The 16,209-nt window shown below is 40.3% G+C and overlaps 1 protein-coding gene across 2 annotated transcripts in view; it reads left to right on the plus strand.

Moving 5' to 3' along the window:
* TAF2 (TATA-box binding protein associated factor 2) overlaps window positions 1–16,209 on the plus strand; it is a 67,039-nt gene that overhangs the window by 1,661 nt on the left and 49,169 nt on the right. For both annotated transcript variants that reach the window (XM_018077246.2, XM_018077256.2), the window contains exons 2-5: window positions 945–999; window positions 1,816–1,976; window positions 14,563–14,681; window positions 16,032–16,173. In XM_018077246.2, the coding sequence (XP_017932735.2) occupies window positions 945–999; window positions 1,816–1,976; window positions 14,563–14,681; window positions 16,032–16,173 (477 nt within the window). The remainder of the gene's footprint in view (window positions 1–944; window positions 1,000–1,815; window positions 1,977–14,562; window positions 14,682–16,031; window positions 16,174–16,209) is intronic.

Here is a 16,209-nt window from a genome sequence, read left to right on the forward strand (position 1 = left end):
TGATCTTTGTACTTTAATACAATTAAATATAGGTAATGTCTGAGTAGTCGTTTTTTAGGTGTTATTCTCTTGTAGGAATTTTTGTCATACTTGATCTCAGCTGAAGCAATATCACTTTTTAAGGTACAGGGTACGTGAGTATGTGCATATAATGTATGGTATGTCATAAAAGTTGAATTATTGCGAGGTTGTATCTTGAGTCATGAATTACACTACTTTAATACCAGTCTTGATTAATATATAACCATTATTTTAAATAATAAGTTCTTATGGCATCATCATGGCTGGGCTTCACGAACGAAGATTTAGGAATGCTCTATCCACGTTTGTTACAGTCACACTGGTGGCTAATGAGGCCAATGCGAGATAGACATGTCCGATTGCAAAAGGCACAGCAGAAAGACTCCTTAGGTGGTATATTCAGCAAGACACGATTCTTATGGCATGTTTATTGTAAAAGCACATACTATATCTTTTAATGTATAATACCTGCTTACATAAATTGTGTGTGAGAGTCAACTCATCAGATAAATTTTTCACAGGTCTCTGATTGCAATGGCTACATACCATTCTTGATACTGTATATCACTGCAATGTTAGGCCTTGACACTATACCATTGGTACTGCTTTACTTTTACGTATAGATAAGTGATGTTCAAAACCCATGTTGCTATCTTCTGTAATCTTCCTAGTAATACTCATAATGGTATGATACTATGTTTGATTTTATTACAACTTTCTTGACCTTGTGTGCAACTTCTATTCATTATTTGGTTTAGACCATGTAAGCAATTTAGACAACCATTAATTCTTCTTATATATTTTATATGCAATATTTATCTACATATACTTATATCCTGTATAGCTCTGGGTTAAAGTATTACTTTAAATGCTGGCATTTATGCAAAACTTACTTATTTTAAATTTTTCTTTTCTTCCAGTACAACTCATCAGGTGGTTTGTATCAACAACATAAATTTTCAGAGAAAGTCTGTTGTAGTAAGTATTTCTTAATAAAATGTGAAAGTAGAAATTAAACATCTGGGTTTTATTCATGCTTTTAGAGGAAACAACTGCACACACAAGCTAATTATGTTGTTCAGACTCTTCATATGTTATATTTTCTAATGTGATGCCTCTCATAAGTCTGTCATTCTTTGACATGCATCAAATAAAATACCTTCTAATTGTGAACGCTTTAATCTCTGTACAAAAAAGGTGTCTAAATGAAGGCCACTATATTGCAAGTAGTATTACAGAGCAATTTACGGTTCAAAATTGATGTTCATGCAGTGTTAGCTGATGTTAGAGATAGGTGTGTAGAGTTTTTTAGCCTATATGTGAGTTCATTGGGCCTTTGAAGAGACTGATGATTTCAGGCCTGAAGTCATGGAGGGTCTTTGTGAATTTAGACATCTGCTTAAATAGATTCTGCTTAGATTTTAGAAATTGTCTAGAGCTCAGATACCAAAACCTAAATCATAGTGATGATAAATATAGTGATGCTAACAACTTGAAATCTATTGACAGACAACTGTCAATAGAGGCAGATTATTTCTGGTAAAAGAAACATGATTGTCAGTCATGTTCAGTTTTTTTGTTTTGTTTTGTTTTATTTCACATGTGGGAAAATTCACCTGTTAAATAGCGTGGAAGACAATCTACATGTCTAAAAGGGCAAACCAGTTTCCTTTTAAAATAAATATCTTTATACCGATGATCTTCTTTGAATTGTGCTAATAAGAATTCTTTTATATCTCCCTATTTTATGAGTTGATAAAGATTTTACAGAAGGTTTGTTTTGTGTTTTCATAGGGTTATGTGGAACTGACAATATTTCCCACGGTTGCAAACCTGAACAGAATCAAGCTGAACAGCAAACAGTGCCGGATTTACAGAGTGAGAGTCAACGATTTAGAAGCAGCTTTCATCTATAATGATCCAACGCTGGAGGTTTGTCACCATGAGTCAAAGCAGTAAGTGGTGTGTTTAAAACTCTGCAGATTTAGTGTTTTCTGTTGCTCTTAAGCATGACCTATTTTATTTTACTCTCAAGTTTTACCTGGTAATTTCCTAATGGTGACTTTTGGTATGGTGACCTAATTTTGGGGAAGTATTCTGGCAATAATTTTTCTTCTTTAGAATTTCTTTCACTAGCATACCTTTGTATTGTTTTGAAAAAGAATCAAACACTTCTTTAAAAAGTACTTTATGGGGAAAAAGTCATTGCATTTAAACTATTTGTTTGTGACAGACACTGTATTCCTTTATTCATCACTTATACAAGAGCTTCAATAATTCAGTTTGCAAATACAGTGTTCATTTACATGGGACACTGAGTTGGTTATCAGAGCCATGAAATTTTCTTTTGAGTCCTGACAGTGAACCACTCGAGTCTGTTAATTCTGTAATTCTACTTGTTTTGTGACTTGATATTTTTGTTGTTGCTATTGCTTGGTATGTCAAAAATTCAGAATCCTCATTGCAGGGCTTCTAAATTGTTATGAAGTGCTAGAAGTAAAGCTTTTGGTCTTTCCTATGGAATCAAACTTCCATTGTTTCTTGTGGTAGATAAGAGCATAAGTCCTAGCACCTGAACTCACTTTGAAATTTGAAAGAAAAGTTTCAAATTTATTTACCAGCTGATATCGAAGAGCAAATTTAAAAACATGAATTGTCCCACAAGTTCTGGGGAACACATATGGGAAGGGACTTCAGTAAAAAATCTCATCTCTGTTTGATTTTTTTGTAAGAGGGGGTGGAATCCCTGCAGTCTCTCCAGGCAACCTGCTCCAGTATTGATGACCCTCACAGTAAAACGCATTTTCCTGTTTTCTGATAGAATTTCATGTATTTTAACTTGTGTCCACTGACAGGACCAGAGGTAGTGGGCACAAACTGAAATACAGAAGGTTCCCTCTGAACATCAGAAAACACTTCTTCACTGTGAGGGTGACTGAGCACTGCAACCCCAGAGAGATTGTGGGGGCTCCATCTTTGGAAATACTCACAAGTCATCTGGACATGCTTCTGAGCAACGGGCTGTCGGTGGCCCTGCTTGAGCTGAGGGACTGGACCAGAGAACTCCAGACATTCCAACCTCAGCCATTCTGTGATTCAGTAATAACTGGAATCCTGCATAACTTCTGGCAGATGTGAGAAAGAAGCATAATTTAAAATTATCAGAGTGAACAATCCATTATGTTAAGAAAGGGATCAGGAGAGATAATTCTATAATTTTGTGCAGAGTTTTTCTGTTCAAACTATTCAAACTTAATAGAAAATCTCTGTATTTCATAACTCCTGTGTTATTCATAGTTATGAAAGACAGAGGTCACCAAATATTCTTAACAAAAAAATTGTATGCGTCTTTCTGTATCTCAGAAGTCAAAGGCAACATAGGTTACAAAGTATTAGGTGAAACATGCATTTTTCAATTGAAATACCTGGTCAAAATTGGGTAATTAAATATAGCATCTCTACTCTTAAGGCAGGATTGCAAACAGAAGTGTTAGAAATCTAAAAACTCTCAAGAATTAGGATCTCAAAAAGATCATCAGTGGATTTCCTCTGCCATTCATTACAAAGAACTGCTTCTAGAAACAGCAGTGGTTTGTAGTAGTTTTTAATCATCTGGTCAGCTCTTCCAAGTTCTCGTTTGTTACAGCAAGTTTAGTGATGATGGCCTTTGTGCCCTTGCAGCTGAACTAGGCTGCAGCAGTTATTTTGAACAGGACACAGATTAGACATGATGTTTTGCCTCTAATGTTACAGAGACAGTTACCTTTTACATAGTTTTCCTCAGTAGTCTGTTGAATTAGTAAACATGGAGTTAAGAGGGTTCTTGGCAACCTGTTTATTTAAAATAATTTGTTTTCAATCTTTACTCTTTCCTGTTGTATGTAGCAAGTATGAAATAAGTTCAAGTTACAAGGTTTCGTATAGAAGTATTTTCTCTGTTTTTTGGATGATGGTTTTAGTTTCGTAGATGTTGTTTTCTAAAAGAATGCATAAAATCTTAAAAGTGTTAAAGTTGGATAAGACCTGTAAGATCATCAAGTCCAACTGTCAACCCAGCACACCATCATGTTCACCACTAAACCATGTGCCATGTCCACATGTTTTTTGAACACTTCCAGGAATGATGACTCCACCACTTCCCTGGACAGTCTGTTCCAATGCTTTACAACCCTTTCTGTGAAGAAATTTTTTCCTAATATCTAATCTGGGGCATAAGTATGTAGAAGAGTTAATTTAATGTACCCTTTCCTACTTTTTTATCAAAGTTAAGATAATTTAAAGACTTCTTACTCCCTTGTTTAGAATCAGAATTCCATTAAAAATGGAAAATTCTGTATGGAGTAAAGATTAGAAGACTTGCTACAGCATCTCTGACTTGAAAGATTATGTTTGCTGATAGGAGATGAAAGTTAAGAGAAATGGTTTGTTGTTTATGTTGTGCAAATTTTGGCATGCAAAAAACAGTTTAAAAAGGGTTGAGAAATTGGAGATTAAAAGAGCTTTATCTATGCAATTGTGTCTGCCTCACCATGACATTCTTTGCTACTTCTTGGGTGAGATGTCAGATCATCTGTGTGTTCTGAATTTAAATATTCATCTTGTTTTCAGTTCAAATAATACTTCCAGGTTTTATCATCTATTGCTGCAAAAATCATTGACGCACAGTCTCTGTTGTTTCACATATTCAGTGTAGCAGGAGGTGAAACAATTTTTTTCAATCTTGTATATTGTCACTTTTGAATATCCTTTCCTAAAAAGGTAATTAAAAATCGCTAAAATTTGTAGGAAACGTTAGAAACTGTTAATTAGTGCATTAGATATATTTTCAGCTTTAATGCCATTGCCAGTTTATCTGTCAGTCCCAAACCATAGTTTCAGGTAACAAGTGAATGAACTTTTAGAGGCTTATCTAGAAATCAAGTCAGACTTCGATCCTGTAATTTCTTTTGGGGGCTTCAGGACAACGTGGCTTTTTCATATCAGAATAGATGGATGAACTTGGATAACGCAATCACTTTCTCCCTGACTGAGCAAACACCTGAGTAGTGCTGTGAGGTATGAAACTATTCACACTGCTTTCCCATGTATACACAAGGTGGCAGAGAATCCCGTCTTTGCTTGTGCTTTTCAGGAAGAGTTTGAAGTCTTGCAAAGACTGAAAACAGTGTTGAAGAACGTCTCTTCAGGTCATGTTTTAGGGCTGCTGTTGTTTAGTGTTACAGCCGTCTCTGTCCTACTTATCTTCTTTCTTCTCCTTGTAAATTGTTGCTTTCTTGATTCTGTTAATATAAAGGAAGTGGATTTGTTTTTTCTGGGCTATAAGATGTAGAAATCCCACAGTGTGTATTTTTAATACTGAGACAACTGCTTGTATCTCAGCCCTATTTATTTAAATCTGTTTTTTCTTAATCTTATGGGTGAGATTGTAAACTATTAAATAGGTGCAGCAAAAGTTCAGAGTTTTGATGCAGTGGTTTGATCTGTGGTAAGCGAGGTTTGTGATGATCCTGCTGGTGCCTGGTTATGTGCTTCACGTGTTTGTGGCATAAACTAGGATGCCAGGCTGAGAAGCTATTGCGTTTTGTTGTTACTTCTGTGTAAAGGAAGCTATGTTTTTGCATAGCTAGCTAATGTGCACATAATGCTTTCCTGTTGCATTGCATGTTCATTTGCCTTTTTTGCAGCTGGAAGCCTGTAGTTTTTAAAGATTAAAAATATGAAGATGTTTTGATATTCTTGGTCTTCACTGTTGCTCTAGTTACAAGCAGCAGTAAGCTGTGAGAGAGTGCAGTGTGGTAGCCTTCAGGACATGTCTATCTTGCAATATTTGTTCTTCTGAGAAGTCAGTGATCAAGCCTTTAGTGATCCATGTGGTTTGGAGTATTTCCGTGGGAACACTAAATAGGGGAATGCCATTCCTAAACATCAACAGCCTTATTTGGTCCCTAATGTTGGGCAGGTACCTAACCCTGTATATGTTTCCATATATGCACTATGTGCCCATCACGGTGCTCTTTTTCAGAGCGAGAGAGGGATCAGGATTGCTCTGTTGATGTAGTGTGATATCAGCTTATGACATGATAACATCAAGGGCAGTGAAGGTCATTTCGGATGTGTATGCAGTGTTGCTCTCCTACCTGAGGGTAGGAGAGCACCCTCAGGTGCTGCCTTTGGGAGTCCATTAATAACTGTAACCAGTCTGTGGGGAGAACAGGGGAGGAGGATTTTCCCCCAGCTTTTCACCACCTTTTTCTCCTTCAGGCCTTTTACAACAGCTTTTGAGAATTTTGATTTCCTCTGGATATTAAGGACGTTAAGGAAAACAGACCAACAGGCACTGTGGCCACTCAAACTGCAGCTGAGCCAGAGGAACAACCAATGCTGCTAGCAGTCGCCCCTATACAGAAGAAGGAATCCAAGACAAAATCAGTTTGCTTAGTGAGGGATGAAGAGGAAGTAGGGCCCTCAGAACAGGAGGAAGAGGCAGGGCCAGAGATAATCGTCTGATCCCTATTGCCAGGTGAGCTGTGAGCTCTGAGAAACGATTTTAGCTGCTGGTTGGCTGAGCCTCTGGGGACCTGGCTGGTCCAATGCTGGAATATCGCGGCCCACAATATGAAACTGGATGGTAGTGAAGCCAAGCAACTGAGATCCTTGTCCTGGGATGTGGGCATTGACAAGGAGATTGGGAAGAGGACAGAAACTCAGCCTCTGGAGGCAACTCCTGTCAAGCGTGAGGGAAAGGCATTCTCTCAAGGAGGATCTAGTAGAGCACATCAGACCCACAAGAGTATAAGGCTTTAGTTGACACCAGCACACGATGCACTCTGATGCCATGAAGATATGTAGGGGCAGAATCCATCTCTACTTTTGGGGTGACAGGGGGATCCCAACAGCTGACTGTATTGGAAACTGAAGTGAACCTGACTGGGAATGAATGGCAAAAACACCACATTTGACTGGCCCAGAGGCCCTGTGCATCCTTGGCATAGATTACCTCAGGGCAGAGGAAATTAGAGAGCTGAATACCTTGCCTGGTCTCTAGAGGACCCTTCTGCTGTGGGACTGCTGAGGGTCGAAGAACAACAGGTACTGATTGGTACCACAGTAGTGCACTGTCAACAACACTGCACCAACCAGGACTCTGTGACCCCCATGCATGACATGATTTGTGAACTGGAGAGCCAGGGAGTGGTCAGCAAGACTCTCCCGCCCTTTAACAGTTGTATATGGCCAGTGTGTAAGCCCAGTGGAGAGTGGAGACTGACAGGAGACTATTGTGGCCTGAACAAAGTCACACCACCATGGAATGCCGCTGTGCTGGACATGCTGGAACTTCAGTATGAACTGGAGTCCAGGGCAGCAAGGTTGTGCCACCATCAATATTGTCAATGCATTCTCCATTCCTTTAGCAGCAGAGCACAGGCCACAGTTTGCCTTTACCTGGAGGGGAGTGCAGTACACCTGGAACCGACTGCCCCAGGGGTAGGAACACAGCCCCACTATTTGTCATGTACTGATTCAGGCTGCACTGGAAAAGCGTGAGGCTCCAGAACACTTGCAGTACTTTGATGACATCCTTGAATGGGGCAACACAGCAGAGGAAGTTTTTGAGAAAGGGGAGAAGAGAATCCAGATCCTCCTGAAAGCTGGTTTTGCCACAAAACAAAGTAAGGTCAAGGGACCTGCCCAGGAAATTCAGATTTTAGGAGTAAAATGGCAAGATGGATGTTGTCAGATTCTAATGGACATGGTTAACAAAGTGATATCTGTGTCCCTACTGACTGGTAAGAACGAAACACAGGCTTTCCTGGGTGCTGTGGGATTTTGGAGAATGCATATTCCAGATTATGGTGAGGTTGTAAACCCTCTCTATCAAGTGACCTGGAAGAAGAATGATTTAAGTGGGGCCCTGAACAACAACAAGCTTTTGAACAAATTAAACAGGAGATTGTTCATGTAGTAGCCCTTGGACCAGTCAGGACAGGACAGAAGAAGAACATGCTCTGCACTGCAGCCGGGGAGACTTGAGCATAACCGCCGGGGTTCTGGAGTTGGGGGTATGATGGATCTGAGGCCTGTTACACCCCAACTGAAAAAGAAATCCTGGTAGCTTAGAAAGGGGTTCGAGCTGCGTCAGAAGCGACTGGCACTGAAGCACAGTTCCTCCTGGCACCTTGACTGCAAGTGCTGGGCTGGATGTTCAAAGGGAAAGTCCTTTCCACACATCATGCCGCTGGTGCTATGTGGAGTAAGATCGCTCTGGTCACACAGTGAGCTGGAATAGGAAATCTCAGTCTCCCCAGGATCTTGGAAGTCATCACAAACTGGCCTGGTCTGAAGGTGAAAAGTTTGGACTACTATCAGAGGAGGAGGAAAAGGTGGCACATGCTGAGGAGGCCCCACCATATAATCAGCTACCAGAAAATGAAAAGTGACATGCTCCTTACTCATGTTTCTTGCTGTATTGTAGCTCTACATCAAAAATGGAAAGCTGCCCTATGGAGTCCTACATGGTAGGTCACAGAAGCTATTGGGAGACAAGGCAGATCAAGTCAGATTGCAGAGCTGAAAGCTGTCCAGCTGGCTTTAGATATTGCTGAAAAAGCAAAATGGCCAGTGCTCTACCTCTACAGTGACCCATGGACGGTAGCAAATGCTCTGTGAGTGTGGCTGGACTGATGGAAAAAGGCCAATTGGCATTGCAGAGGGAAACCCATCTGGGCTGCTGAATTGTGGCAGGACATCGCTGCCCAGGTAGAGAAGTTGGCTGTAAAAGTACATCATGTAGGTGCACACGTACCCAAGAGTTGGGCTGCAGTCTGTAATGCTGAATTGGTTGTTCAGTGACATTGCCACTGTATGCCAGAACTACCATGGACAATGAGTATCTGCTCCACATACACCAGTCACGAGCTGCTGGTGCACCTTGCAAACAGCCGACGGCACACCAGCCCCCCTGCCCTGGAAGACATCTAGGACAGATAGAACCCACAGTCATGGACTATATGAGCTCAACAGACATCTTGGAGGGATGGCCATTGACTATGGAAATGATACCTGTGCTTGTGTATGTATACATATGTATGTGTGTGTATATACATATACACATGCATGTGTATAGTAGGCAGGTGTAGGATTTGGGGATGACATAGATGGTATAAAATCAGGGGTGGATAATGTCCTAGTTCTGGCCAGGACAGGGTTAAGTTTTGCAGTAGCTGTGAGGGGACATGGCCAGGACCTGGCCAGGACCTGGAGGTTGTTCTGTACCACCTCAGTCTTTTTCCAGGGATCAGGGAAGAGCTCACTTCTGCCTTGGGTAACAGGGCAGAGGGAGCAGTTGGGTATTTTCGGAGGTTTTCTGTGGGGTGAGCATTAATATGTGAATTGTTTGTCTCTTTCCCTGTACTCTCTGTTGTTTGTATTGTTGCTGTTACTGTTCTTGTCTTACTTCATTGCTGTTTCCAATAAATTGTTTTTATCTCAACCTGAGTTCTTTACTTTTTGTGCCTCCGGTTCTCCTCTCCAGCCCACCCTGGGGGAAGGGGAAGAGAAGGGGAAGTGATTGAGTGGTGCATGGTTTGGAGCGTTTCAGTAGGAACACTAAATTGGGGAATACTGTTCCTAAACCATGATACAAAGGTGTAGAGAACTTTTGAAAAAAGAGAGGACAAAGTCCTTAAGCTTGGGCAGGAATGAAAATTAGGTTTTTCAGTGTGCTAAAGATTCAAATCATTGCCTTATTAATAAATTACATATATGTGTACAAATTATCTATTTAAAATATGCTGTATATAATATGTGCTATGTCATATACATACTCCAATACCAAGTGCTAATTCTATCTCGGAAGCAAAGTAAAATAGTAAATGAATTACAGGTAATGAAGAGTAATTAATTGCTTGTAGATCGAAGAACTTATTTTGCCAAGTTGATGTTAAGTACTGTAAGAAGACAGTGCTTTGTAGACTATGTATTTAGCACATATATTTGTAGCACTGGTGCAGCTAATAGTGAGAAAGGCTATGGAAAGTTGACATGGAGCTATTTGGAATCAGTTAGTAGCTTTAAAAAGTAAGCCTCTGCAGGATCTCTTCTTTATGAGCTGCATGCACTTGGGGTGTAATTAACAGTGTTTGGGGTGAATTCTGATAATAAGATGTATCTCTACCAGAAAGAAAACATGAATGCATATTTTTTTTCATTGTCAGTCTATGCTTAGCATCAGGACAATTTATCATTGTTCCTTGGGCTGTCACTTTTGGCTTGTGCTCTGTTTTTGTTAAAATGGCCATATCCAGTTTATGGAGAATAGTTCAGCCTATGAAAAAATTAATCTGTGGTACTAAACTTTTAATGGATTCTTTTACAATGAATCACCCATTTGAATTAGAACACTTCACAAAAATAGAAATATCGGAATAGACTGTTTTCCATAAAATGTTAAACTCTGTGGAGTCTACCTTTTTTGCTGTAAAATCATAACCTTTTCCTGTCTGTGAACTCACTGATGTTTGAAGTGTAGCCACAAGCTCATCACAATCCTCAAATCTGGAGAAAATTCTCACTGATGTATTGGAAAGGAATCCCCTATCAAAAATAGTCAATTTTCAGAACCAATTTAGATTAAAATTAAAAACTTTCAGACTTTACAGTCTAACAGAATGTTACTGTTGTTTGCTGTTGCTAGTTTTTTTAATTACTAATATAGTTCTTAGTCATGCTCATGTTCATGGCTAGGCTTCATCCAGTCTTTTTTTAAATAGAGTTTTTCTGATGGTATTTGTTTACCTTTCTAGGATGCCATTTGAAGAGAGTTTAAAACAACATTGGCTAGGGTATTTCTTTGACCCCTCAGTATGACAGGTCAGGGAGGTAAACCAGCTGAAAGCTGTCTGAAAAAAAGACTTTTTTTCCATTTGGCACTTTGAGCTGGATCCCTACAAAGTCAGGTGAACAGTAGTCTCCTTAGTGAGTGAGGGAGTAGGAATGAGTGACTGAGACTAGGAGACAGCACATCAGCTGAAGTTTAAGTGATTTTGAATTATTCTGGAGCCATAGCTGAAGTTATGGTATATTCCAGTATACAAATTCAAACTTTTGCATTTAAAACTTGTTGGTGTTAGATCCTATCTATAGGTACACTTCAGCTGTGAAAAAGGAAAAAAACTGTATTAAAACTTGAGTGTTTAAAATTTGGGTGTTTCTATGCTCAAATGGTCCCATTTACTATTCATGTCTGATTTTCAGGAGCTTCCAAGCAAAGTAGACAAGTTTACTGCTCCTGACATTCTCAGTCCTGGTAGTGGTGCCAGGGAATTTGTGCACTATAATTGCCAAAGATGAAGAACTACATGAAAATATGTTCTCATATTTCCGTGTTCTAGCAAAGTTTTTTATACGTGGAAGACTAAGAATATTAAGCATGGTCTTTTACATATCTAGACTTAAAGAATGATGCTGGAATGGTTAATTACACTTCATTCTTCCAAATAAGGTACTGTAATTTGGGTTGTTTTCTCTGTGGCTGGTGAATAGAGAATGGTTAGATGAAAGCAAAATCCTGAAATGAGGTCATGTCTGCTTTGTGTGACTTCAGATTCCATGGAAGGTGGAGTCCCCAGCCAAAAGTTAATTTACTCCATTGTGGTATAGCAATCTTGCATCTGGGTCAGGGCAACCCCCAGTATCAATACAGGCTGGGGGATGAAGGGATTGCAAGCAGCCCTGTGGAGAAAGACTTTGGGGTGCTGGGAGATAAGAGGCTCAACATGAGCCGTCAAGGTGTGCTCGCAGCCCAAAAAGGCAACCTTGTCCTGAGCTGCCTCACTTGCACATGGGCAGCAGGGTGAGGAGAGGTGATTCTGCTCCTCCCCTCGGCTCTGGTGAGACCCCACTCTGGTGAGTGCTGTATCCAACTCTGGGGTCCTCAGCACAGGAAGGACAGGGACCTGTTAGAGCAAGCCCAGAGGAGGGCTGTGGAGATGATCAGAGGGATGGAGCACCTATCTGTGGTGAAAGGCTCAGAGAGCTGGGGCTGTTCAACCTCAAGAAGACATGGCTCTGGGAAGATCTTACTGCAACCTTCCAGTACTTAAAGGGGGCTTATAAGAAGGACAGGGACAGACTTTTTGGTAGGGCCTGTTGTGATAGGACAAAGGGTAATGGTTTTAAACTAAAGAAGGGTAGATTTAGACTAGATATAAAGAACTCTTTTACTGTGAGCACCGTGAAACCTTGGAACTAGTTTCCCAGGGAGGTGGTAAATGCCCCATCCCTGGAAACACTGAAGGTGTAGTTGGACAGCACTCTGAGCAACCTCATGTAGTGCAAGATGTCTCTATCTATTGCAGGGGGGCTGAAATAAATGACCTTTAAAGGTCCCTTCCAACCCAAACTCTTCTGTGGTTCTGTGATGATATAGTGGCTTTATGCTTGGTTGTGTTTCTGCCTCTAGTGTTTGGGTTCATCAGTGGTACCCAAATTATGGGGAAAAGGTGATAAGTAATTCTTTTCATGTATAGAGTTGTGCAGGCTTTTGAAGAACTTCGTGTACTGGAGGATTAGAATTAAGAAAGATTTTGTTCCCATGTGTAGTGGGTTGGGTTTTGGTAGCAGGGAGGGGCTACAGGGGTGGCTTCTGTTAGAAGCTGCTAGAAGCTTCCCCTGTCCTGTGGAGCCAATGCCAGCGGGCTCTAGGATGGACTTCCTGCCACTGACCAAGGCCAAGCCAATTAGAAGTAATAGTATCGCCTCTGTGATAATATGTTTAAGAACAGAAGGTTGTTGCACAGAAAAAATTCCAGCCAGGGAAGAGCAGAGTGAGAACATGGGAACAAGGCAGACACCAAGGTCAGTGCAGAAGGAGGGGCAGGAGGTGCTCCAGGCACCGGAGCTGAGGCCCTGCAGCCCGTGGTGCAGCCCATGGTGGGGCAGCTGTGCCCCTGCAGCCCATGGAGGACCATCGGAGTGCAGAGACCCCCCTGCAGCCCATGGAGGAGCCCATGCTGGAGCAGGTGGATGCATGAAGGAGGCTGTAACCCTGTGGGAGGCCCAAGATGGGGCAGGGTCCTGCTGGGGAACTGCAGCCCGAGGAGGGGGAAGACAACGGTGGAGCAGGGTTTTCCTGGGTAGGACTTGTGGCCCCTGTGGGGGACCCACGTTGGTACAGCTCATTGGTGAAGGACTGCACTCCATGGAGGAGTGACCCACAGGACAGCAGTTTGGGAAGAACTGCTGCCCGAGGGATGGACTCACAACAGAGAGGTCCATCAAGGACTGTCTCCCGGGGGAGGGACCCCATGGGAGCAGGGGAAGGACTCCTCTCTCTGAGCAGCGGCAGTAACAACTGACCATAACCCCCATTCCCTGTCCCCTTGCACCACTGGGGGGGAGGAGGGAGAACATGGAAAAAGGGGGTGGGGGGAAGGTGTTTTTAAGACTGTTTTATTTCTCACTCTTTGGCTCTTATCATATTAGTAATAAATTTAAGTACTCTCCCCACTTTGAGTCTGTTTTGCCCGCGAAGGTAATCAGTAAGTGACCTCTCCCAGCTGTTAGCTCATGAGTCCTTAGCTGTTTTTTTTTCTCTCCTCTGTCCAGTTGCAGAGGGGAGTGAGAGAATGACCTTAGTGAGTCTCTGGCATCTGGCCAGGGTCAACCTGCTACACCATGCTTTTATTTTTGAATGTGACTGGTCATCCTCTAGTATCTCAACTTAAGCGCATTAAATAATAAGATAACATCCTGCTCATAAGCATTTTAATAGCAGACATATGCATGTTCCTGCTCATTTCAGTAGAAAACAGTTAATCTAAGTCATAACTGAAGTAATGGTATGACTTTGGAATGAAATGAGCAGTTAATTAGCAGCTGATATATAGTAGCTAACCTGATTACAAAAATTTGGGTCTGCAATTTAAATAAATTATGGTAACACTATGTTTCTAGGGACTGAAAAGTATAACATGTATTTCTGTGTTTGTATATTAAGGCCAAAACTCTGACCTGTAGTATTTTATGTGATATTTACAAGTGCATAAAAAAACCCTCTTCCTATCCATCAAGCTAAGGGAGGAAAAATACCATTGCTGAGCTAAAATCTTACTACATTTAGAAAAGCAACATAAGAGCAAAACTGAATATGAAGAAGCAGATCTTCAAGACAGATCTTTAGAAAAAAGATGCAAATTTAACTCAACATTAAAAAAACCCAGAATTTTAAATTTCTAGCCCAATTAATGTAAATATTGCTCTTATTGGCAAGAAAAGAACACTGAGCATTTCTCAATTTATTGGGCCTTATTGCTGCTTAAGTCTTTTTGATCATATATCACTTCTGCAAGAGCCACGTTTTAAGTTCTGGTTGTTGAAATCTAAGCTTTACTCCTTTTCTCTTCCACTCCTTTAAAAGCAAAACAAAACATGTGGTTGAAGATGGGCCTTGAAATTCAGTATAGAAACTGTATAACTGCCAAAATTAGTTTTTTGTGGTTCAGCACAACTGCAGTTTAAGAATTAACTGGGTATTTCTGACAGGAGGAATCTCAACTATTTTTCCAATGCCTATGCTGCTGCAGTCAGTGCTGTGGACCCAGATGCTGGAAATGGAGAACTCTGCATTAAGGTTCCCTCGGAGCTGTGGAAACATGTTGATGGTAAAGAGAGCATACTGCAAGCTTAATTTAAGATGCCGTAGAGTTGTTGGCTACAAATTTGCATAGGAAGATAGTAGATTTAAATAAGTAGAGATAGTATTACATTATTTTATGAAATAATGGTTACTGTTTCCTTATCACCTGTATCTTTCCACTGGAAGTCTGAAAAAATACCTTTACACTTCTTGGTAATATGGAGAAATGGTAGCAAGGTTTCTTACCACTCTTTACAAGCATACTCTTGGGTGGTCATGACCCCAAAAGACTATTTGAGGAAGTGGGAATAATGGAGTATATTGGGTGCTAAATTTTAATTTTGAGGTTACTTACAACGTATATGATCCAACAGAGAAAATAATTTACAAGGATATAGCTATATCCATAATCATACAAAGCTATATCAATTTTATCCCATCTCACTTTGAAGAATGGTTATTTTAAAATTGATTTGGTAGTGGAAGTAGACTGCTTTATAAACTGGCATACTAGATCCTGGGGTAAGTAGCTGTTTGAATAAATTACCCTCCGGTGTTGATTATTTTCTTACATGGATCTTATTGGTTTCTTTATGATTTTCTTACATGGTTTAATCAGTTTTTCCCATGGATTTATGAGAACTGTGAGAGAATAATAACAACTGGATCATGAAGCTGACTCACACAGTGTTGTCAGATGCACCTTAATGGGAAAGACATTTTTGTTTCTTTTAATTTTTGTATAAGTTCCTGTTGCCTTACTTGCAAGACTAGAAAGGAAAATATTCAGGCATGTATAATTTCACTTTTCAAAGTTTGAATGCCAAAATATGGTGAGACCTGTGGGATAAATTTCAGTGTGTGCTTGAACTTCTTTTCTTGCAAATCTATTCATAGGTAAAATTTCTGTGAAACTAAACCAAAGCAAAGACACTTAAGTTACAGGAAAAGCATTAACTATAATAAGAGGTTTTAAGCAACTGCACATGAAAATATTATGTCTTTTAAGAATGTGCCTGCTACATGCAGTTTTTGTAGAGCATTATTTCAGCAATGTACGAAGAGATTATGCTTAGGGTACAATCAGTGTATAAATATACTTTACTGCTGGGAAATTGGAAGATGAAATGTAGCTCCAATTGCAGCTTTTATTAATTAATAAAGATTCCTATAAATTCATATCCTGTAAGTTATGCTTAGGACGTCTCAGGTTTTAAGGTTTTGAGTTATACGTTTTAAATGGACCCGGAAGTCCATGAAAATGAAGTAAACAAGTAATCTTGAAAGACTAAGAGTCCAAAGCTGAATTATTATTCTGAAATAACTTTTATGTAAGTTGTATATATTTACTCCAATTTTGGTCTTTGTGCTGCAGAGTTAAAAGTCCTGAAGGTGCATATAAACTTTTCTCTGGACCAGCCGAAAGGAGGCCTTCATTTTGTGGTACCCAACATGGAGGGCAATATGGCAGAAAGAGGGGCTCATGTCTTTTCGTGTGGTTATCAGAATTCTACAAGGTAAGAAGACTGTCTTTGAATGTTACACTATATTTC

This window comes from Manacus vitellinus, unplaced genomic scaffold (assembly GCF_001715985.3).
Source record: "Manacus vitellinus isolate BGI_N305 unplaced genomic scaffold, ASM171598v3 scaffold_1_pilon, whole genome shotgun sequence".
Taxonomy (NCBI): domain Eukaryota; kingdom Metazoa; phylum Chordata; class Aves; order Passeriformes; family Pipridae; genus Manacus; species Manacus vitellinus.